Source organism: Apteryx mantelli, chromosome 5 (assembly GCF_036417845.1).
Source record: "Apteryx mantelli isolate bAptMan1 chromosome 5, bAptMan1.hap1, whole genome shotgun sequence".
NCBI classification, from domain to species: domain Eukaryota; kingdom Metazoa; phylum Chordata; class Aves; order Apterygiformes; family Apterygidae; genus Apteryx; species Apteryx mantelli.
In genome coordinates, this window is record NC_089982.1 from 8,917,568 (window position 1) to 8,940,882 (window position 23,315).

The 23,315-nt window shown below is 55.0% G+C and overlaps 1 protein-coding gene across 1 annotated transcript in view; it reads right to left on the reverse strand.

Moving 5' to 3' along the window:
• Window positions 1-16,822: 16,822 nt before the first annotated feature.
• Window positions 16,823-23,315, reverse strand: part of LOC136992140 (maestro heat-like repeat-containing protein family member 2B) — a gene marked incomplete at its 5' end in the record, with an annotated part of 60,965 nt that continues 54,472 nt past the window's right edge. Inside the window, 16 exons of the mRNA XM_067297003.1 lie at window positions 16,823-16,945; window positions 17,131-17,196; window positions 17,404-17,506; window positions 17,746-17,868; window positions 18,348-18,503; window positions 18,772-18,954; window positions 19,226-19,372; window positions 19,978-20,089; window positions 20,283-20,420; window positions 20,845-21,038; window positions 21,339-21,501; window positions 21,743-21,897; window positions 22,167-22,319; window positions 22,571-22,680; window positions 22,846-22,969; window positions 23,196-23,300. Coding sequence (XP_067153104.1) covers window positions 16,845-16,945; window positions 17,131-17,196; window positions 17,404-17,506; window positions 17,746-17,868; window positions 18,348-18,503; window positions 18,772-18,954; window positions 19,226-19,372; window positions 19,978-20,089; window positions 20,283-20,420; window positions 20,845-21,038; window positions 21,339-21,501; window positions 21,743-21,897; window positions 22,167-22,319; window positions 22,571-22,680; window positions 22,846-22,969; window positions 23,196-23,300 — 2,133 coding nt within the window. The remainder of the gene's footprint in view (window positions 16,946-17,130; window positions 17,197-17,403; window positions 17,507-17,745; window positions 17,869-18,347; window positions 18,504-18,771; window positions 18,955-19,225; window positions 19,373-19,977; window positions 20,090-20,282; window positions 20,421-20,844; window positions 21,039-21,338; window positions 21,502-21,742; window positions 21,898-22,166; window positions 22,320-22,570; window positions 22,681-22,845; window positions 22,970-23,195; window positions 23,301-23,315) is intronic.

Below are 23,315 nucleotides of genomic sequence, written 5' to 3' on the forward strand. Positions count from 1 at the left end.
GTATAATTGCAGGTGTTAGGTACAGTACGGTCTGATGAACTAGGTACAGTACGGTCTGATGAACTAGGTACAGTACGGTCTGATGAACTAGGTACAGTACGGTCTGATGAAATAGGTAAATGATAAGCAAATCTTGGCAACAGTAACTGAAGAAATATAAATGGGAAACAATCACGTAGCCTAGCAATTCTGTTGATTATGTTACGTAACCGAACACCATAAATATTAACCAAGTTAAACGGAGATTTGGGATTCTCAGCTTTGGACATGAGTCCCTGAGACCCCGGGCCCTGAATAAAGCACTGCATATAACTGCTTTCGTAGTTATGTGTTTCTTTACAGGCAACAGTGCTAGCATCTACTGTATTAAGACAGAAGCAAGAGTTCTGGGGAAGAAACTATGCTAGTTTGGTGCTTGTTCTCTTCATATTTCAATTTATTTAATGTTGTTTACCTTGCTCTAATCTTTGCATATCTATCTTTGCTAGCATAAATTGAATTAGCAAAAGCTGAAATGAGAATTAAACTATGGTGAGAAGCAAAAGAAGTGTCACTGGGGGTGTCCTAGATTTAAATGCTGTCCTGAGAATGTTGTCCAAAGAGCATTTCTGAGCTGGGAACAACTGCTGCCAGGTAAAATGGGAACTTGACTGTTTCCAGGGGCTCTGCAGTAATATTGTCACCCCTGTAGTAGGAGCACATTTGAGAGGGGGAAAAAATGGTGTCGTTCTAGACCTCATTACATGTGCTGCTCCTGGTGCTCTGTTTATGACAAGGCCCTTAACACACCAGTTGGCAGATGGATAAATGTTCATGGAATACTGCCTTGAAAAAGATAAACTTGGATAATCATGAGCTACCCATAGTTATCAAGAGCTATTGTTGAAATACTTGCATGACTTAATCATATTAGATACCTGCTTTTGGACTAGGATTTTTTTCAAGCCCTTCTGGGGCTGTGTGCTCCTTGCTCCTTTCAAACTAGACATCTGCTTTCCAGATTGGTTACAAGGGCTGTTGCAGAGGTCCTTGTTAAACTGTTTCATTGACCTTCTTTCCTTTTAGTCAGGTGAATGCAGAATGAAGAAGCAAGAAGAATGGCCCATGCTGAGCCTGCTAGGCTTAGCCTCCTGTTGGAAGCCTGTGCAGAGGAAAAGCAAAGTGAAGGGGAGCTCATGGAAGTATGTTGTAGGAGGTCACTGTCACTCTAGAACACCAAAGCCAGACCACCTCTTCCTTAGCTCTCTTCTCTGTTGTGATATAGGCCATGCTCCTTGTTCTTGAGCTGTCACAAATAGTTTGAGTCCATCAGTAATTGGGAGATTTTCATCAGTGGTCAGCTCTTGTGGTGGTATATCTTCCTCAAAATAAAGGAGAGGTAAATAAGAATGGCTTCAGTGCCTGTGAAAACAAATCATCCTAAATATCCTGTCATGGAGCTACTAGAGTGAGTCCAGTGGAGGGCTACTAAGATAATGAGGGGACTGGAGCATCTCTCTTATGAGGAAAGGCTGAGAGAGCTGGGACTGCTCAGCCTGGAGGAGAGAAGGCTGGGGGGAGGGAAATCTTAGCAATGTGTGTAAGTATGTGAGGGGAGGCTGTAGAGAGGACAGGGCCAGACTCCTTGCAGTGGTGCCCAGTGATAGAATAAAAGGTCACAGGCAGAAACTGTAACACAGGAAGTTTGGTCTGAACCTAAGAGCAGCCTCTACTGTGAGAGTGACTGAGCACTGACCAGGTTGCCCAGAGGTTATGGAGTCTCCTTCCTTGGAGACATGCAAAAGCTGTCTGGTTGTAATCCTGGGCAATGTGCTCTAGGTGATGCTGCTTGAGCAGGGGTTTGGACTAGATCTCCAGGGGTCCCTTCCAATCTCAACCATTCTGTGATGCCTTCCTGAATATCTAACAGGATGGAAAGCAACACTGAGACCTGTTAGCTGAACTCATGCCTTCTGCAGGTCATTCATTGTCACCACTTAATGGTGATACAGGGGCTTGCATTTCTCATCTATCACTTTGCCCTGCAGAGCTCAGGCAGTGATATTCAGTGCCTTGGTTCCAAAAAGCATATGAATTACATCACTTCTGTTCTTTCCCTTTGACTTTTTAAAAGCTGATATGTTTCTCTCCCATTTCTTTCTCTTGCCCAGGTGAAGGGGGTAAAATGAGTGTGGGGACTCCTGCAGAGCAGTTATTTTCAGGGGAAGTGTCAGGGATTGCAGAATTTATCTGAATGTGTCATCAGGGATGCCATAGTGACAGTAGTGAGCCCACATGTGTGGGAGATGGAAAAACAAAAGTAACACAAGAATCACAAATTTCTGCTGAAAGCAGGAGAGAATAGACTACAAGCTACACTGACAGGTGCCTATGTTCAGCAGGGAACCATGTTTTTAACCAGAGCAGATGCAAGTGGTTAATCTGAAAGTGCAATACAAGGAAGCTTGTTGGGTTTACCTTGCTTTTTTTTTTTTGGTGGCTTACCCTGCTTCTGTGCTAAGTCCTGTTCTCATAATCCTGCTCAGTGTGCTTGTTGGGGGGTGAAGGGGGAGGTATAGCTTGGCTGCAACCAGCTCTTGTGGCAGTCTCATGCAGGCAAGGCCTTGGAATCCTCACTGGGGTATTCAGCTCTGCAGCCCAAAGATGAGGGCACTGCTGCAGGTCAGTCACATGCGCAGCTAGGTTTTATACTTGGATAAGGGACAATGCTGTTAAGTTACTTGCCATCTTGTGCTCTAGATGATCAAGCAAAAAATGAGCAGGCATAAAGCAAGAAAAAACAGGAGGCCTGTTCACTTGCTGCAAATTCTTTCAGAGCCCTTGACCTTAAAGCTTCCCTTCTGAAAGTCAGTGTGCGGAAGTGCAGTGCTGCACTTGTAGCCCTGCCTGCCAGCAAGTGTTACAGTTGTGCTGCTCAACGCACAATGTGGTAGACTGGATGGTCACTTGGTTGTGTGAGCTCTATTGCTTAGGCTATTTAATTCTCTTCTTCCAAACAACAAATTGAAAGTTATTTCCTTTTACCCTAAACTTCTCCCAGACTGCATGCTACATCAAACTAACAGCTGCAACACAGTTTGGAGAAATGTCTCCCTTGCTTTGATGTCAGAAGGCATGGAGAGAGATGAAACTACCGAACTTGAACCCTGCTTCTGCTCTGGCATTGAGGTTGCTGAAGAAATAGGCTTCTCCTTTAACAAGACACCTGACAAAGTTTTGCTCTGTGATCTGTAATCACTTGTGGCTCAAGTTTTTCTGATAAAACCAGCAGATGGATCCCTAGAGAAGAGCAATTAGTAAGATTTTCCTTGGCTTTCCCTACATCAGGCCCCAACAGAACATAAGGGTGGTCTGACTGCAGTATGGGGCAGCCTGGCATCATCCCAAGCCCTTGCCCTTGAAAAGGTGGCTGTCTGTAGCAGGGGCAGAAGCACTGCTGCCCAAAGGAGAAACAAATGAGCTGGTACAAATCTTGGGGCTAGCAGTGCCCAGGGCTGAGTCACTGACCTTGACAGCTTATACATAGGGCAAAACTGACAATGTTGAGGACAAGTCCCAGGCAACAGCAGTTTCTGGGACAAATATATTTTCTAACTGAGCTAGACAGCATAAGAGGCAAGAGAAAGGGACTTTCTATATCCCTTGAAGTAGAATGATTGCAGGTCATGCAGTGCCTGTTATTCCCCTTTGTCTTTGACAGAATTGTTTCACAGAGTCTGGGAAACGGGTGTGTTTGCAAAGCAGGATTTGCTGCTTTTCACCAAGCAAAAGGTGTTGTAAAGCTGCCTATAAGGACAAAGGAGGCCTATCAAGGTGTTAGGAATAACACACAGTGCTGTCATCAAGTGTGGTGGGCTTAAAACTAACTGTATCGATGAGAGCACTCATAAAGGCTGGCTGAGATACCACAGCACAAATGTGCTTATTTTCTAAGCTTAGCCAAAGCAGGCTTGGAAACTGCAGTGTCATAGTAACTCTGTAGTAGAGGTGCTATTAGCGGGATTTGATTATTGCTGTTCCATGCTGAAACTTAGCCAAAAAACGCGGCTGAAGTTTGGGCCTTGTTGAATTGGTAAAAGACTTGCCATGGATTGGGGCCAAGAAATCAGGTTGAAATGCACAGGTGGAAAAGAACAAATGTATGGGGAGAAGAAGGAAATTAGTGTAGTTAATGATGCTTTTTCAAGGAGAAGTGGGAAGAGCAAGTGGCTAGAGTTCTGGCTCCAGGGGCATAAGGCCCCTGATTCATAACATGAATGATGATTACCTCAAGAGCCTTCTTGCAGGCTTCCCACTGGCAGAAGCTGCGGAGAGGGTTAGCCTGCTGAGCACTCTGACAGCTGCCAGACCATTAGCCTGGGGAGTCTGGGCATACTTGGGCACGGGGAGGAATCTTTGACAAGTAGATGGATGCTTTACCAGGGGAGTGTGTCTGCAGGTATCAGCACTAAATAAATTAGAAAGTACAGTTGTTAGAGAAACTGCTGTTCCCTGTGTCTTGTCCTCAGGTTGTCAATTTGTGTCACGTTCTTGTCAGAACGTGTTAGTCCTCGACTTCGAAAGGACTGAAGCAAGGCTGTTGGTGACAGCAGCGGGCGTCAGTTTTCTGGATAAACAGTATCATGAGAAGCTGGTTAAAGACACCTCTTTCCCAGCAAGTGAAAAAACTTGAAACACAAAGCTGGCATCTAAGATAACTTCTAAGCATAACAAGATAAGCTGCATTACAGTGCTAATAAATGGAATAGTAACTGCTAACCCAGAGGGGAACCTTAGTTTGGTAAGGGCTTGTGTCATACTGGTGAAAAACAGTTTTGTGAGACCATGGAATCTATACATCTATTGGCATAACTTCTGGCAAGTTGGGGTGCAGTGTGTGTGTTGGGGGGAGAAAGGCACTTATATCAAGACAGCATAAACTGGAGACAGTACAGAAAAGAAAACTGAGGGAAAAGAAAATACTGAACAGATGATAGTTCCTGCTGTAGTTACCAGCATAGCTGCAGTCTCTCTCCATTATATTCAAGACAATATGTCACCATAGGCTATCAGTGTTTGTGGAAGCATGTGTGAGATGAATACTCTCAAAGCATAAACTGAATCTAGTAAATCACTTAATAGTCTGTGGGTGTCTCATGACAAGCAGCTGGCATTGCCAATTAATGGTTTAATCCTGTTTTATTTCTATTTTTTGACAGCACCTGCAGTGTGAACAGATCATGACCCCATACAGATTAAATCATGATCCATGTCCTAGAGAAAAGGCAATGCAAGCAATGTGGTGCAAGCGGTGACAAGACAAAAGCCAAGTCTGGAAGATGGTGTATGGGGTAACAAACACTAGTGTGCTTATGTGATCTTCAGCAGTGCAGAAACATTTGTCATAAAATTGAATTTTTAAACCATCCTTCATCTGTACAGACAGAAGCCAAGGAGAGTCTCTGGAAAGCATGGTACTAAGTAAAGGTAGCAATGCTGAGAATTTCAGGTAGGGCCCTGTCCCCCTCCACACATATGCATGCGAAGACTGACAAGGGAAGAAGCATAAATGCCTGTGGAAGGAACAGAGCAGCACTTAAGTTAGGCTCACTGGCCTGCAGAAGGTCAGGTGCTAAACCTGTAACAAAGCAAGAGGCTGGGCTAGGATCATGGAGGGAGTTGAAGAAAGGGAACTTGAAGTTGTTCAGATTGGTTTGAGATGAGCTATTTCAGGAGAAGGTCTAGCTTTCAAGATAGTGATTTTAACAATGTCAATCTGTATTGAATCAGCTTTCCAAGTTTTACATTGCGAAGGGCATTTTAAGAGGCAGCCCACTCAATGTCACTGTGCCCATTGACATTTAGTGTGGGGGAAGTAATTATCTATGCCCAGAAATTCTTCATCAAAATATCTTCTTCTTTAACATATATGCTGGAATTACTTAAAGCTGAGGCTATATCTTGTGCTTAGCCTGTAATTCATATGGAGACTACTAAGAAAAGGGCTGTTTTCTTCACCCAAGACATGCAGCTGAAGTAGAAATATTTTCTTCAGCATATTCCAGTCAGCCTGTGTAGCTAAGTCTTATACTCCTCAAGCCTGGATATGAATGAGACAACCACGGGGACCTGATGCTCTTGCAACCTTGCTTGGCCTTTGCATATTCTGCCTCCTCCATGCAGTTATGTCCATAGTGTGATCTAAAAAGCCTGCTGTGGCCAGGGAGTGAGTGTCTCATTCTCAGGCCCACAAACAGCTGTGCTACAAGTTAGCTCCTGGGAATGCAAATGCAGTGCTTCTGCCATTCAGTGATCAGCATGCAAAATGTACCTAGAGTTGTTCTGAAGTCTATGGAAACAGGAAAATATCCTTTCACGCCAGATGCATGTGTTGCTCTTCTGTTTTTTTGATATGCATCAAACCAATAATTAACTGGGCTTCAGATGAGACAGTCTTAAGGACATTCTCACAGGAAAACTGATCTGTGTCCTCCAAAGACAGTTTATGGAAAGGCAGCAGTGTCTCTTTAGTAGAGAAACCTACATGTAGGGTTTGTTTCTCTAGCCTTCAAAACACAAATCATTCCACTTTCTGATGCAACTGGACTTGATGGAGCAGTGTTTACTGCCTTAAGACCTTGTCATAAGTTTCTATTGATGATAGATCATGTTTCATTAAAAACTAACAAACAAAAAATCAAACCCAAGTGGAGAGGGTGCAAAAGCAAGGGATAGGTTTTTATAAAAAGCAATTTGTTCCTTGTGTCATCATGGGGGGAGGAGAAGAAATGCCTGGACCTCATGCTATTGCTCAGCTGACATGTATTGCTTGTTGGGAAGAAATAGACCAAAATATAATGAAGTGGTTTCCAAACAAGCCTCTACAACTAGTTTGGATAATACTGCGTGTTGCAATTGTGATATGCTGTGTATGTGCAAGTAGGAGGCTTTTCTTTCTATCATATGTAAATGGCAGCTACTTTTAGCACTGTGGAGAATAGCTGGTGACAGCTGTCAGATCAGCTGCTTTGGACTGCCCTCCTGGCACAGTAGCTAACACTGATTTGCTAGGTGTAGAGACAGAGCAATGGGGAAAGGCCTTTGAGGAAAGAGAAGCTGCAACTCTGTGGATCCGAGAGTGGACTGCGCGGTGGTTTACCCACAGAGGTTCCCTTCCTCCCTCCTTTTCTCTTCCCCCAGGGATGCAGCTCTGTCCTGCTCTGGAGGAAGGAGGTCTGCCAATGTGCAAGCCCTGAATTTCCCAAAGCCTGGATGCAGCGGGGAAGCACATAGCTGCTCTGTTCTGGGGGGCTGAGTGGGAGGTGGAGGCTGCATGGGGAGCATGATGTATTTCCTCCTAAGGTTAGACAACTGGGTGTGGTAGAGGGTGCAATAAAGATCTCTGCTGCCTGTGCCTGTGTCCTGACCCACTGCACAAAACTCAAGCCGGCAGCCAAGTTCCCCCAGCTTTTGATCTCACTGTATGCCCAGAGGAACCTAAATATAGTTGTATCCTGCACGTGAGGCCCAGAAATGATCCTCCTGTTCCCTGGTGAGTTCTGCACCGATCACCAACAGTCTTCCTCCTTGCTGTTCTTCTGTTGCCTGCTGCCACCTCAAAGCCCCGTGTAAAAATAATGCGTTCATCCTGAGCGTGGGAGCTGCCTGTAGCTTCGCATTGGCTTGAGTGGGGTTTATGGAAGTGAGCTCGTGGGCCTAAGCACTGCGATCCTCCAATTCACTCTCAGCTTTCAGGGTGAACAGACGAGGGGGGAGAAGAGGTGAAACAAAAAGAAGCTAAGGTCTGATCTGGGGTCGTGGCTTTCAAAAAGGTGGCAGAAAAGACTATGGGCATAGGATTTTCTGTGACCTGGACATGCTATCTTGTCCCTGCTCGCTGTCTAAAACTGACTTATTGCACTGGCAGTGCAATGAACAGACGTAAGTGGGCAGGAGGTCTAGGGAGGTGGAGCCCAGTTGGATTTAATAATTACACTCATCATGATGACTGGGGAGCGTAAAACCTGGAAAAAAGACTTTGTATGCTTACTTGATCGAGGTAGAAGACACATAGGTCTTGTTTCTTTTGCTGCTATTTCTTCATCAGTTCACTGAAATTTATAGGAAAGAGCATTTTTGGAACAGAAGTCCTTAGGTTCAACAGGTGATAATGGGTTTTCTGTCTTTTCTAGGTATTAGCAGTAGGCATGTGACATCATATCACAAAGTGATCAGATGTTCTAGGGGTTGTATTTATTGAACTTGTTGGCATTTCTTTATTTCAAATGTAAAAAAGTTCACAAAAAAAGTTGCTAGAAATGGAAACACTTCTTTACCTGTCTCAGCATCTAGGGCATGTATGTTCAGTGTACCACCTCTTTGTCAAGCATTAAAGTATCTAATTTTTTGGACTACTGAAAGATAAGGAGATTTGCCCAATCCAGCTGATCGCAAAGGAGTTCACTTTGTGGTTGTGTTCTGTGGTTTATTTCCTTTAAAACAACAAAGTTGTTTTTATCTAGCAGTGATAGCAGTGTTTTTTACAATGTTACAATGTAGCTCTTCTTTCTAGCAGAACACCAGTAATGAGGAAATACACCTCTCAAGAAGGGTGAAGAAAAGGCTACCTGAAGCAGATTCAGACTTTGTATTGACAGGATGGATGGGATGGCTGCAGAGGTTCGTAATGAAATTTGGAGTTTTCACCCCCTGCTCATCAGCTCAGACCCAATCCAGCCAAGGTGTCCGCCTCGGATCTGTGATGCTCTCAGAAAGGTACTGTGGTATGTGAGAAATGAATTTTATAACTTTAATCTATATGTCAATAGACAGGTGCCCATATCAAAGGCCTGCCAGCCTTTCTGCTTTGTTCAGTTGACGTGAAGAGTGGATTAACCTAACGTGAGAAGTTTTTCCAGGGCAAGATAAGGTTTATTCACACAAAACACCTCTAAGTGCTTGTCTCCAGAACTACTAGAACTCATCTGGAACAGCTGTTAAAAGTTTTCATAAGGAAATAGGCATGCACTGAAAAAAGCAGGGAGGACTGCCGACTTTTCACTGTCCTTACATATGCTTATCCACTACTTAGCCCACTGAGATGCTGATCCTAACTGTGGCTTCCCAAGGTTCCCATCAAAAAAAAAAGATTTCGGTGTTAGGCTGAAAAGCGGAGAGACTCAGATCCCCTTGCAGTGACCCTCTGCTCTCTGAAATGCCACTGTACTGTGGAGAACGGTCAGGATCATGTAGTACATATTTTTATTAAAATTTCTTCCATTTCTTCATGAAAATCTGTATTTCAGGAAAATATTCTTTAAGGAGGAGAGAGAATTAAAAGTAATCTTTGTATTTCAAAATAATTAATGCTGAAACTAGGACAGATACAACTAGATTTTAATTGAACAAACTACTGTAAAGACTGTCCTGCAGGATTAGATGCTTGGACTACAGAGTTGTAAAGACCAAGCCACCCTCGCTGATGGGAAAAATTACCAGGTTTCATTAAGAAGGAAATAGAGGTTTGGAAAAGTGTGTGTATATATATATATATATATATATATATATACATATATATGGGTATCAAAGAGCCACAAAAATTATCGCCTATGCAAACTCACTGTACCTAGCAAATCCTGCATTTTTTAGCATTTTCATTAGATCAGAAGAAGTCAGAAAGTGAAGATCAGGTTGATTCATGGTCTTGTTTGTATGTTGTACATCACTGGATGTGTCCCATGTTCTTATGGGAAGCTTTCAGACTTCTGAGAGACTTTGTCATCCTCTCTGCATGCTCTGTTGAGCAGAACCAGCACATCCCCTTCTCAGAAGTACTCTTTTTTTTTGTCTTGATTGGCAAAGGGTGCTACTAGTCATAGAAATAAATAGCTTCTTTAAAGATCTATTACATAATAAATTTCTGAGATTACCTCTTTTTCACACTTGATGCATTTTACTGGGAGCTAAGCTTTTCAACTACTCTTTGAAAAACCAAACACCTAAGACTCAGAAACACTGAATATTTAAGAACACAGCTTAAAGCTACACTACCATTTGACAGGGAAAAAAAAATACGGTCTTCCTCTTTACTCTGTGGAAGAGAAAGTGGACCTACTGAGATGATGTGATCGGTCGTCTTCCTCTTTAGTTTTACGCTCCTGAAAGAAAACACCAGGTACGTTCAAAGCACGTACTCACAGCATCCAACAAAAGATAAAATCTTTTCCAGCAAGCAGCCTCAAATCCAGGAGGTGCAGGTGAGAATGGGTGTCAGCCACAAGCCGGAGCTGTGCTGCAAAGGAAAGGGACTACCTTCAACAGCTGAAGTACAAAAGAAAGAATAATAGTGGAGCAGCTTGTCAAAGAAAGAGTCATTGCTTTTGTTACTTCTGGTTTTCCCATCCTGAATAACTTTTTATCCTAACAGAATGCAGCCAAAATGAACAGAAGAAACTAATCTGGGCAGTCCATGAATGACGGATCAGATGACAAGTGCATTCCAGTACATCTGCTGTGGAGGGGTGCAGAAGAGAGTCCCTGCAGCAGGTACAATGACCCTAAATTTAATGCCCCTCCTCCCTCCCCTACTTCCTCATATAGCTGTTCATCTTTCTTGATTGCGGGATTTTGTAAGATATGATCCATCGCTACCTTCACAAAGAGCCTGTGGTTCAGTTCCCATGGAAAGGCTGTAACTACAACATTTGAAATGTCACGTTAAAACACTGCAAGCATTGCAGTTAACAAGAAAGCATTGCCACATGAGGCAAAGCGCTGTCTCCCAGGTACCAGAGAAGGGGAAAGAATTAAAACCTTTAAACAGTCTAAGTGAACTGTGATATGCAAAAAGAGGGTTTTATTTTGTAAGATGCTGGAGTACTTCATTTATAAATATAATTTTCCTTTTAGATATAACAGAGGGACTCAGTGCAGAATAAATGTGGTTATGCAATGTAAGTAAACATGGACATACTAGGTACTCTTGATGGTCCCATGTTGACATATTGTTGGAAGGAAACTTATGTATATAGTGAGAAGACCAGATAATATGTCTAGTTAGATGAAAGACCTAAGCAGTAGGCATGGAAATCATACCCCACAGACATTGCAGCATTTGACACTAGGTGCTGCTTTGCAGTGATCTTCTTTTATTGCAAAAATCCAAGTATTTTCCTTTAGGAGTTTTTACAGATCAGTGCCTCTAGGTAACTATGTCCTCTCCCAGTGGCAGAACATTTTTATTCTTACTTTTTAAATACTCCAAGTCCTCTGGCTTGGCCTCAACCTTTTTTTCAATAAATTAACATCATTATTACCTCCCAACCATGAACCCAGTGAAGCTTCAAAATTAGTACTCTGAACTCTCCATATTTCTAACCTGTGAGATGTGCTCTCTTTCCTATAGGCTATATGAAAGGAATGAAGGTGGATTTACAGATAGGCTGAAGAGGCATCTAATGTCCAGAGGTGATCATATGCCTCAGGTACAAGCTGTCAAAGAGAAACTAGTTCTGACTTTGCACTTATTTTTTAAATGGTCAAAAATGAGATGGTGTTCCAGGTGTTTTAGTGACCTTGAAAACATGGACTGCAGCTGCAGCCTTTGTATAATAAAACTGGTGATTTGTGATACAGGAACACTTAACCCTAAAGAAGGTAACAGGCAGCTGCTAATTTGTGATAAAAGACAGTTCATTGGTTTACCTGAAAGGAAAACATTAGTAACTATCAGAGGACCAATTCAGGAACAAGGCGTGTTCTGTTAACTACAATTTTTCATCAGTTCTTCTACGCGGGCAGCAATTTCTGTTTTTCTGTGGAGGTGATGTGGAGCATCTTCAGTGTCCTTGAAATCAGGGACATTTCCCCCCCACCCCTATGCATGTGATAACCTCAGCAGCATGTGGAATAATCCACGGAGGATTTTCTTCACATGATGCAGGTTATGCTGACAGAGGAAAAGCCAAAAAATGGATATGTTTCTCCCCCAGCTGTGTGAGCTGTGTCCTCAAATACCAGGTTTTCCTTCTGACAACCAGCCAGTGATGAAAACACACAGAAGGAGGCCAAAGCAGCATAAAAGCATGGTTTTATTCCAGGTGAAATACGCTGTGAGCCTCTGACCACAGAGAAGTAAATTGGGCTGCCCGGCCTTAAAAAGCATAGCGGGGACGAAAGGGCGGGATGGTGACCTGAGCACTCCCACCCTTAGAGCAGCGCATTGCAGCACAGACAGTGATGGTTTTGCACAGATGACGGGGGCCAGGCAGGATGCGCTGCTGCTGAGGGGCTGCCACCAGGGTGCAAGGTGCTGCACGCCCGGCCCAGCAGTGCTGCCTGCTGCCATGCGCACCCTGCCCAGTCTGGGCTGCAGCTGGCTGTGGTGGTGCAGGCTGGGACCGGGGGCTGGTCAGTGGGGTTTCAGCCAGAACACGCTGGCTCCTTCCTCTCTCTGCCCAGCAAAGCCATCGGCACGGAGAAAACTGCGCAGAGAGGCCTCCAGGCAGCTGCGACTGCAGGACAAAGCCTTCTCCTAGCTCTGCAGAGCCCAGCGGTGAGTACAGAGCTCCCTGCGCACCGGCGTGTCCCAGCCAGTGTCTGCCAGGCCTGCTTTGAGTGGTACGGGACAGATGGGCCGTGCCAGGCGACCGGGTGGCCCCGTGCAGCCTCACTGTTCCTGGCTGGAATCACTGGGGCTGCCCCAGGGGTAAGAGCATGGCAGGACTCAGTGTGTACACGACTGCATGTCCCCAACCTGCCTCTGCCGGGTCAGAGACACAAGTCTTGACCCAGGTGCACTTTACAGGCTGGCTAGCGAGAGCCGCCGGGAGGGTGTTTCTCTCTGCGTGGCAGCCACTGAGCTATGCTGCCAAGCCCGGGCAAAGCATTTCTACTGCTTTCCCCATAAAGGGAACAGGGTTTCTCCTTTTTGGGGTTGGAGATGCTCCTCATTCCTCCGAGGGCCTCGGTGACTCGGGCAAAGGCTGTTTGCACCGGGCGTTCCTGCAAAAGGGTGGTTGGGGAGGGGGCGGCTCTGGGCAAAGCGGTTGTGTGTGTTAGCTCTGTTTTGGTGGTGCTGTGTCCAGCTGTGCTGCTGCGATGGCTGTGTGCGCCTGACACCAGAGCCTCGTGGGGAGCTGCCGTGATCCCCGGCTGCTCCATCACAGCGAGACCCAGGTGTACAGCCTAGCGTTTGCTCTTGCTCTGTGCAGGCTGGGCGCCAGGGCTGGGAGCTGCTGCTCGAGCAGGAGCTGCGTCCTGCTCGCTGCGGCTCTGTGGCTGGTCCCTCGCAAGGCCCTTGGCCAGCGCAGGCGGTGCCGCGGGGGAGCAGCCGAGTCGGAAAGGCTCAGGCCGAGCTGCAGCGAGGAGCAGGGCCCTGACACGGGGGCGCCGGGGGACACTGACGCGGGAGACAGTGTGCGGTGAGTGCCCGAAGTGGCGCCCAAGCAGCACCGAGACGCGTCCCGGCTCTGGGGCTGAGCGCGAAGGGTCCCCGGGAGCAGGGGGCCCTGCAAGGGAGCAGGATGCTGCACCGCGCAGGTGGTGGCAGGGAGGGCTGCGCCTGGGGGCACCTGGCAGGGGCCGAGACGGGGGGAGAGGCAGCAGCAGGCTGGGGCTGAGGAGCCCGTGCCCGGCTGCTGGTGAGGAAAAAGCCTTTTGGGCTTGTGGCACCTGGCTTTTGTGCTGTGCACGGGGCAGTTTGAGGGACGGGGGACGGCAGGTGTCGGTGCGCGGGTGCCGCTGGGCACTAAATGCAGCCGGGGTGCGCGCCCTCGCGGGGCAGCGTCTCCCTTCGCTGAGGCTGTGCCTGGGCTCAGGCCGAGCCCCGCGGGGCAGCTCTGCCTGGGGAGGCTGCGGGCAGGGCCGCGGTTTCTGTGCCCACAGCCCCAGCACTGAGTGTGGGGGGGCCGTGGGGCACCCAGCGGGGTGGGCACGGCCGAGCCTGGGGTTGCTCCTTGTGGTGCTGGGCCTCTCCTGAAAGACCCTTCAGGTTTGCTTGGGTTTTTGTTGTTGGTTTGCTTTTACAGGGAGAGAGGAGCTCCAGCAGTGCCATCAGAGACAGCCGGTGCAAGTGCCCCAGCGTCGCCCCAGCACTGGATCTCCGACACTGCCGCCTGCGTGCAGAGCCTGGGAGAGCGTGTCCGGCAGGAGGGGCTGCGTCCCTGCCCCTCTCACCCGCACGGGGACGTTGGGGCCTCGGAGGCGCTTCCTGGGGAGCCCGGGGGCATTTTCCCCTGCTGCCTTCTCCCTAAATCGCCTGCAGGGCTTGTGTCACTGCTGAGGAACAGCTCCAGCCTCACTGCCTGCCTCTGTACCACGTCCAGGGGTGCCGACACCGCGCGATGGCCTCGCACATCCTTTCTGCGCTGGGAAAGGGAACCGGCAGAGCCGCGATGCAGAGAGGCAACGTGAGGTTTAGTTCGTCCCTGGCAGAAGGCGCCCGGCTCCCTGCTCCCAGCAGCACAACTCCACTCGCCTCCCTCCTGCCCTGCGCGCGGTCCCGCTCCTGGCTGGGGACGACCTGCCTGCGCCCGCCTGGCTCTTGGCCTCTGCGGAAACCCTGCTGGGATGGGAGTACAGCGCCAGCTTGGGACAGCTCAGCTCCAGCTCGGGCTCCTCACAGCAATCTTGGGGACTGACAAGGTCGTAAATCAATCACTGTCACAACTTGCATATTAATATCATCTTTAATATTGCACACACATTGCACAGTTAGTTTATGAACACTGTCCACACATTGAATAAATACTCCGAGTCTTGTACAAAGGGTGAATAAACAGTGGAACTGGAAGACGGTGTCTGCTTGTGTTTCCTCCCCCAAAAGCGCCTTTCGCGCCAGAAACTATCATCTCAGACGCGAAGTTCGGCCTGGTGCATGCCAGCCTCCCTGCCATCAGGGTGCACGCAGATGGACCCCCACCTCCGGTGAGGGTCCACGGGCCCTGCCCACCCCCTCCCACTGCCCAGCCCCTCCCACCCCCCGCAAAAAGGGCCCCCTGGCCTCTGGTTCTGGGGCTGAAAACAGATGACTTGGTCTCTGTTTTCAAGCTCCAAAACCACATGACTTAGTCTGTTTTTGAACCCAAAAAACGCAGGACTTAGCCTCCCTTTCTCAGCCCCCAAAGCAGCCCATAGAGCCTGGTTTTGAGCACCAAAAGGCAGGACTTGCCTCCATTTCTGAGCCCCCAGAACAGCCCACTGAGCCCTTTTTCAAGCCCCCAAACCAGAAGCCCCAGCCTCTGCTTATCAAGCTCCAAAGCAGAGGACAGCCTCCCTTCTCTAGCCCTAAGAAACACACGACGTCAGCTCAGTGGGCCCTTTTGGGGGCTCAGGAACAGACCCTCAATTCAAGCCCCCCCAAATGCATGACTCCTCCTCCCTTCTCAAGACCCCCAGTCGCCTGGCTTCGCCTCCGTTTCTGAGCCCCCCAAACGGCCAACTGAGCCCCTTTTCAAGCCCCAGAAACGCACGGTGGAGCCCGTTTCTGAGCCTCACAAGCAGCCGACTCCGTCTCCGCTTCCGAGCCCAGAAACGCGCCGCGCCGCTCCCCGCCGTGTGCCGACCCCCCCCCCCCCCCCGGCCCCGTGTGCGGTGCTGGGGGCGCGGGGCCCCGGGCGGTGGGTCCGTGCTTGGGAACTGGGCCGGGCTCGGCCGCTGGGGCCCGTGTGCGGGGCAGCGCGGGCAGGGGGCGCCGGCCGCGGCCCTTCGGCCTTTATTCCCCGGCGCCGGCACCGACCCCGCCGCGCCCCGAAGCCCCGGGCCGGGGCCGCTTCGCCCCCTCCCGCCGCGGCAGCCGCCCCGGCCGCGAGACCGCGGCCCCCACCTCCCCCCCCCCCCCCCCCCCCCCCCCCCCCCCCCCGCCCCGGCCGCGGCTGCGCTCCCCGGGCCGCAGGGCCGCGGCGGCGCCCGCCACCGCCGCTCCCCCCCGCCGCCGCCGCCGCCGCCCGGCCCGCTCCGCCGCGGCTCCGGCCCCGCGGGGCTCCGGCCGGGCGGAGGCCGAGCGCGGCGCGGGCCCGGCCCGCCGCCCCGTACTCACCGGTGCCGGGGCCCGCCGGCAGCGGCCGCACCCCGCGCCCGCCCCGCGCTCCGGCCGCGGCTGCAGCGAGCAGAGCCCCCCGCGCCCCCGACGGCGCAGCCGTTACGGCGGCCCCGCCCCCAACCGGCGCCTTTTAATGGCTGTGGCCCCGCCCCGCCCGCGGGGCCCGCCCCGCCCCGGGTCCTAGCGCCGACCGTTCCCCGCCCGACCAATGGTCACTGCCCGGCCGTTCCCCGCCCGACTAATTGTTACCCGCCCGACCGTTACCCGCTTGACCAACCGTTACCTGCCCGACCGTTACCGCCCGACCGTTACGCGCCCGCCCTGTGGTGACAGCGCGGGGCAGGGGGCGGTGGCACGTGCCGCCTGCGGGCGCGCGACAACCGTTACAAACCGCCGCGGTGCTGAGGCGCCTCGCGCTCGCCCTGCAGCCGCTTCTCCCGGCCGCCCGCAGCCCCCGCACCGCCCGCCCCCCCCACCGCCACCGCCACCGGCCCTGCCCAGAACCCCCGGCCCCGCCCGGCCCGGGCAGCCCCGGCCGCTCCCGCACCGCTTACCTGCGGCCGGGCGGCCCCGCCGGGGCAGCGATCGCTGCCGCCTCCGCCTGGCGGGAAGTGACAGACCCGCGCCGGGGGCGGCCCGGGCCGGCCCTGGGGCCCCGCACACCGAGCGCCGCCGCCCCCGGCTCCCGCCCCGCCCCCGGGACAACGGCCGCGGCCCGGAGCCGCGGGGACCCGGGCGCAAACGGCGGCGGCGGGGGCGAAGCGACTCGCGGGGCCCCGGCACAGAAACACCCCCGCTGCTGCGTGAGGCTCCAGCAAGGTTTATTTCAGCGACGCCTCGGAGGCTGCTCGAGGCCGGTGGCGCGGAGGAGCCGAGCGGCCGCCTGCTGCACCCGCGGGTCCCCGTCGCCCCGCAGCACCCGCAGAGCTGCAACGGCATCGGCCGCGGCGTTGGTGCTGGCACCGGCACCAGCCCCGGCCCCGGTCCCGGCCTCCCCGCGAGGGCGACGCGGCCCCGCCACTGCCCCGCAGCCGCTTGCTGGCTCAGCGAGCGCCGCGGTGCTGGGCCCCAACTGCTGCGAGCCCCCGGGGCGCCGCGGCCCCGTCACCTACCTGCCGAGAGCAGCATCGCCTCCTCCCCCGTCAGCCACTCGGTGCCCGCGTGCTCCACGAGGACCCCTGCGTGCACAGGGCAACACCCGGCATCAGGGCGCTCTCTCCCTCCCAGCCCGGCCACATCCCACCCTGAGCACCTGCTCCGCCTTTCCCGCCCCCTGCAGCCCCCGCACCCCGCTCCGGCCGCCCCCGCGCAGCTCCAGCCCCGGGCAGACGGGCAGAGCGGCGGCGTGGGAGGCAGCAGCCGCAGAGACGCCCGCTCAGGCTCACCGGCGACGTCGAGGGCCACAGCCTGCAGATCCGCGCAGCTCCGCAGGAAGCAGCGCCGGGTGGCGATGTACAGCGCCTGCTGGTGCTCGGGGCTCTCCTGGGCCTGGGGCAACACGGGGACACACTGTCCTTCTCTGCCCGAAAACGCCCCCGCCGACCCGCAGCAAGCAGGGCGCACGGATCGCGGGGCGCCGAGGAGCCGGAACGGGTCTGGGAGGCACGGCCGGGCCCGGCGCCAGCCCCGCGACAGCGCCCTGCCGCCCTCGGCGTGTCGCCCGCTGCCTCCCTCGGGGCCGGGAAGGGCCCCGCAGCCCCGTCGCACCCGGGCGCGCAGCTCCTCACCAGCTGGCTGCAGATGTCGTCCTGCAGCTCGGCCGCGCTCAGCTGGGTGTTGACGGCGATGCCCTGCCGCACCCTCCTCAGCCCCAGAAACGGGGCGCACAGCCTCAGCGCGCCCTGGCACGCCTGCCAAAGAGAGTGGAGCCTGTCGTGGCTGCCCTGGGATGGCCAGGCCCTTCCCAGCCCTTCCCAGGGAGCTCGTCCTGCCACGCTCGGCTGGTGCTGGCCCTGGGCCCGCAGACGGGGCGCCCTGGGGGCGTTGTCCCGGCAGGAGGGAGACTTCCCCGGCCTTTTCCGCGGCACCCTGCAAACAGCACCACTGCGCCCATGAGACCGCTGCAAACGCCCGTCCCTGAGGGGGAGCAGGGACCTGGGGCAGGGACGGGTGCCAGGGACAGGCCAGGGAAGGGAGGCAGAGGTCTGCGACGGGACCGCGAGGGTGCTGGGGCGGCTGCCCTGGGCATCGCAGGGGCAACCTTGCTGGGACACTCTCGGGGATGCTCTGCAGAGACCCTGCAGCTGCCGAGCAGGCAGGAACGGCAGAAATGTCCCCGCGGGCGCCGTGCGGCTTCGCTTTCTGCATTGCAAGTTGCTGTGGCTCTGACCGTGGAGGCTCCTGGGTCTGGGTCCCGCAGGTGGAGGACGAGGCTGGCCCACGTGTTGTCCAGGTCTTGGGTGAAGAAAGACCTCCACCTCCTCGTGGCAGAGGCGGCCAGCACCCCGTACAGGGTGAAGGCCGCCGAGCGCAGCGACGCCTGCTCCTGCAACCGAGAAACCCCGGCCGTCAGGTGGGCAACTGGGACACCTCGGACAACTGTTTCTGTAACACCCGAGCACTGCCAGTCGAGCGCAACGTCCTGAGAAAGGACCCCCAGAGGGGGTCACAAACAGCACCTCCTCCGTCTTCCCCAGAGAGAAGTGTCTTCCCTGAACCCTCCCGGTGCAGAGCTGCCCTTGCCCACACCGCCCCTCTTGGACGAGCCCGCGAGGGAGCCTTCGAGCAGGCGTTAGACAACACTGCTCACTCACAGCATCAAAGAAGGTCCTTGTGGCCTTGGCGAGGTCTTTGAAGGTGGAGCCGACAGCCTTCCCCTTCAGCTCGTCCACCACCTTCGCCAGCGCCAGCAGGCTCTCTGCCACCACCTCCGCCGAGGCCACGTCCTCCAGGCCCCTCCGCAGCGCCTCCAGGACGGCTCCCTTGTGCTTGCGCAGCTGTGAAGTGTAACACACACACACATGCCTCTCGCCTCCAGGGCTGAAGCTTTCAGAAACAGCCCCCGAGCAGATCACAGCCCCAGGGTCCCATCGGCACCTCAGTCCCCTTTGCAACCCGGCTGATGCCCGAGAACGGAGCGCCATCGGGACAAAGACTCGCACTTGCCCCTGCTGCTCTGCCCACTCTCTCTAACCCCTCCGCGCTCTCCACCTGCATCTCTCCGGTCATGCAGGGGCTGCGTTTCACGTGGAGGAAAACCCCTCTCACCTTCTCCGGTGCTCCGCTGACCAGATTGCCCAGGCCGCGCGCCGCCATCTGCCGCACGGTGCTGCTCGGGTCCTGCGTTTTCTCTGCCAAGGCCCCCAAGATCGGCTGAAAGCACCTCCATTCCTGCAGCGCTGGCTCCTTCATCAGCTGCAGCACAGCAACCCGGCCGTCAGCATCGGAGACGGATGCAGACCAGGTCCGGGAACAACAACCACCCCGGGCTCAACACGAGGAAGCCCCACAAGCCCGGGCTAACTGCCCCGGTGCCCAGCAGCTTTCCTTTGGGCCCGGCCCAGGCTGTGGCTTTGGGGATGGCGAGCTGCTGCCCCGTGCCCGGGGGAGGCCTTGTGCCCGTGTTTGGGGGGAGTTGGCCTCTGGAGAGGATTTGCATTGGGTCCCGGGGGTCGCTCAGCAGAGCTGCTGAGATCAATCGAACCTGGAAGCACGTCCTGGCTGGGGTCGGGGGAGGCCCTGGAAAGGGGGTCACTGATAGAAAGCCCATCTGTATTTCCTCCGCCACCAGCAGCAGTGACGAGGACCGGGACTGAGCGGTTTGGAGGGGCAATAGCATCCCTGGCAATAGCACAGGGGAAGGACGGGGAAGGGGGCAGGGAAGGGCAGCTCCCGGGAGGCCTCCTGCAAGGGGGGATCCGCTCCTGCCTCCACTGCGACACTTTCCGCCAGCACCTTCCCAAAGAGCAGCGTCAGGAGAAAACCCCTCCCAAACCTCCCTCTCCCACCTTCTCGCTCACCTCTGCAAAGAAAGACGCAGCCATGAGCCGCAGGTTGGCCGAGGGGGCGTCCAGCCACTGGGTCAGCACCAGCACGACGGGCAGCGAGATGGTCCCGGCGCAGAGCAGCACCCTGCGCACAAAGCACAGGCAGGCGACACGCAATTACGCAGGCAGGCACCTGGCCTCGGCCCCCAAAATTCACCTGCTCCTGCGCAGGCTCTGGTGGGCAACTCGGAGATGCCCAGGCCAAGGGGAAGGGTCCCGCCAGCTCCAATGGGGTCGCAGCCACCCCAGAGCAGCGAGGCGCCTCCTGGGGCTCTCACCCGGTCAGGAGACCGACGCCGTCGGGGTGAGCCCGGGGGTCTTCCAGGGCGGCCCAGGCTCCCTGCTTCCTCAGCAGCCACAGCCATTTCCCGTCGAGGCACATGCGCAGCACCGCCTCTAAGGTCTCCAGGGAAAGCCTGGGGGAGAGAAGAGCAGCCAGGCCTGAACCTCGGCAACAGGCATCTCGGGCAGCGCAAGGGAAACGCCGCCGCCTGCGAGGCCTTTGTTCACTCGGGCTCAGCCTCGCCGAGGGAGCTGCAAATACCCCTGAAATGACATCTCGCAACCCTGAGGTCTGCCAAGCTGCACGAAAACTGGCCTTTTCACCCTTCCTGATGCCCCAAACTCACTGACAGCACTAGAAAACCCCAAGTTTCTAGACTTCACGCTCACACCTTCCTCCCTGGGAATCAAAGTTCCTCCAGGAGAAAAATGGAAGCAAAAACAACCAGAATTGGTTTCCCCACCTCAGAGACGGGGCAGGCCAAAGCGCTGCTTTGGGGCCATGAGCGAACATGGCCTGGTTACGGGACCCTGCGTCTCTGTCCTGCTGCCTCCTACCTGCAAGGATTGTCATCGCTCGTGTATCCCTTGAGGAACAGCTTTCGCTGGCTGCTGTCTTGGGGAAACGGCATCTCCTTTCCCAGCGTGGTGCTGATCTGCTTCAGCAGCACCGGGAGCAGCTCCGGGAGCAAGCGCTGCACAGCCTCTGAGGTCTGCAGCGTTGACACCACCTCAAAGATGGCACGTGTGATCTGCAGAGAAATTCAACCACAAGCGGCCTGTGAAAACAAGGCCTTTTCCCCCCTCTCCCCTGCCCGCCTCGGGCACCTTTACCGTCTGCAGTTTGGCTTTCGGCAGCAGCCCTGCAGGCTGCCTGGCAGCAGCAAAGGGTCTCGGCTGCCCCGCTGCCAGCGCTGCCCAGGGCCCAGCACGGCACCCCGCGCGGTTCGGGGGTGTTCACAGTGTGCACAGCGCACAGCGTCCCTCAGGCCGAAGGGTTATTTAGGACGTCAGGTGCGAAGCTGCAGCAATGTGTCTGCCAGTGCACGTACCTTGAGAGGCTCCAGCGCAGCCTCATCGTCGTCGGCCTCAGGCTTGGCAGAGCTGGTCCTGGCTCGGTCGTTTCCTGAGTGCTTCAGTTTTTCCATCAAAACCCTCAGGAGCTGGTTCACAAAGAATTTCCTCCCCAGGACCCTCCACAGCTCCACGGTGTCACTGCAAGGCAGCAGAAGTTGCCCCGTGAGCCCGCGGGCTCTGCTACCTGCGATGCCCTTGGCAGCGGCCAAACGCTCTCCTGGCCTCGAAGGGGCTGGCGGGGGCCAGGCTCTGGGCACCGGCTCTTGCCACGCTCAGCCTTTCTCCCCCCGCAGCAGCACGATCGCCTTCTCCGCTGGCTCCTCCTGGCCCCGTCAGCGGTGGGTCCTGCCTGCCCCCAGGGCCGGGCCAGTGCACGTACCTGTCCATGGGCAGCCGCTTCTGCAGGAGGCTGTCGATGACGGAGCCAAGGTGGTAGCGGGCCAGCAGGGACACCGCCTCGAAGAGGACGCGTCGCAGGGTGTCCTGCTGCATGGTCGGCATCCGGATGTAAATGATGCTCAGGATTTCTGGCACCTGAACGCAAACCAAAAGAGCCGTCCTCTGCAGCCTTCCCTCGTCCTCCCGCACAGCCTCCCACCCTGGGCCTGTGGCCCCAGAGCCAAACCCGAGCGCAGCAGAGCCCGAGCAGAGGCTCCGGGATCAGGCTGCCGGCACTCGGATTCGATAGAGCTGTCGGTGCTGCACACGAGGGGCGGCTCTGTAGCCCCCGGCACCTGCACGAGGTGCACGGCAACGGCTGAGGCGGGAAGGCCAAAGCCGCAGGGAAAAGGCGCCTCTCTCACCTCGGTGAATAGCTGTCCCCCGCACGTCTCCAGGAAGGTGAGCAGCCACTCGCCAGCTGCCTGAGCACACGCGGGCCTGACCGACAGCATCCCGTCCAGGGCGGCAGAAAGGAAATCCGTGGCCTGCGCTGGGGGGATGTGTTTGCAGACGATCTGGGCAGAAATCACAACCAGGAGAGAGCACATCACAGGTCTGCTCCGGCTCTTCACAAAGGAGAGGAAGCTCGAGCGCCCGGGCAGTGGGGCAGTTCGCTAGGCCTGCAGGGTGCGAGTGCTTTACAGTGCAGCGGCGCAGGCAGGGCCTGGTGTATTCTGGGCGGCCGAGAGCTCTGCAAGTGTCTCCCCGCGGGCTGTTTGCTTCTACACAGAGCCTGGACCCTGCCTGCGCTGGCGGCGCCAGGTACCTTTGCGAGTCTGGAGGAGGCCTGGAGCAGAGCCTCGGCGTCTGGGGCTCCCAGCCGCTGGCACAAAGGCTGCACCTCGTCCTCCTCGGCCCCCGTCTCCAGCGTCTTGCCTGCAGCGAGCACCAGGAGGAAAGGAAGGGCAGTGAGGGGCACGGAGACCCCACCTCAGCCCACGGGCTGTGAGGAAGCAAGAACGGAGCCCGGCCCTGCGCAGTCGTGGGGCGCGGGGGCAGCAGGGGCCCGGCTGGCCGAGGCTGGCAGGGGGCTGCCCTCACCTCGTATGCGGAGGAGGTGGCCGAGGCAGGCCCCTGCCCGCTGGCGGGACGTGGCCAGCGAGTCGCAGACCAAAGGCGCCAGCAGTCCCACCATGGAGCCAAAGGGCCCAAAGGAGTTTTCTCCCTGCGGAGACAGAAGGCCGACGAGAAGGTCGCAGGCAGCCCCGGCGGCCGATCTCCCTCTCCCAGCTGTGCTGCCGCCTGAGCCCTGGCAGGGCATCGGGGCAGGCAGCGGTGCAGCCCCACAGCCCGGGAGACCCAAAACCCAGTGCCCGGCCCAGGGCAGAGCTCCCTGCCGGGCCGCAGCCAGCGGGGAGAGGGGACACGGCACGCGGGGGGTCTCTTCTCACCGAGAGCTCGAATCGCTCCTCGTAAGCGCCCAGCAGCTGGGCGCAGGCCTGCAGGGCCCTCTCCCGCTCCCACTCCTTGGCCGAGGTGAGCCAGTACTCCAGCACCTGCGCAAGAGCAGA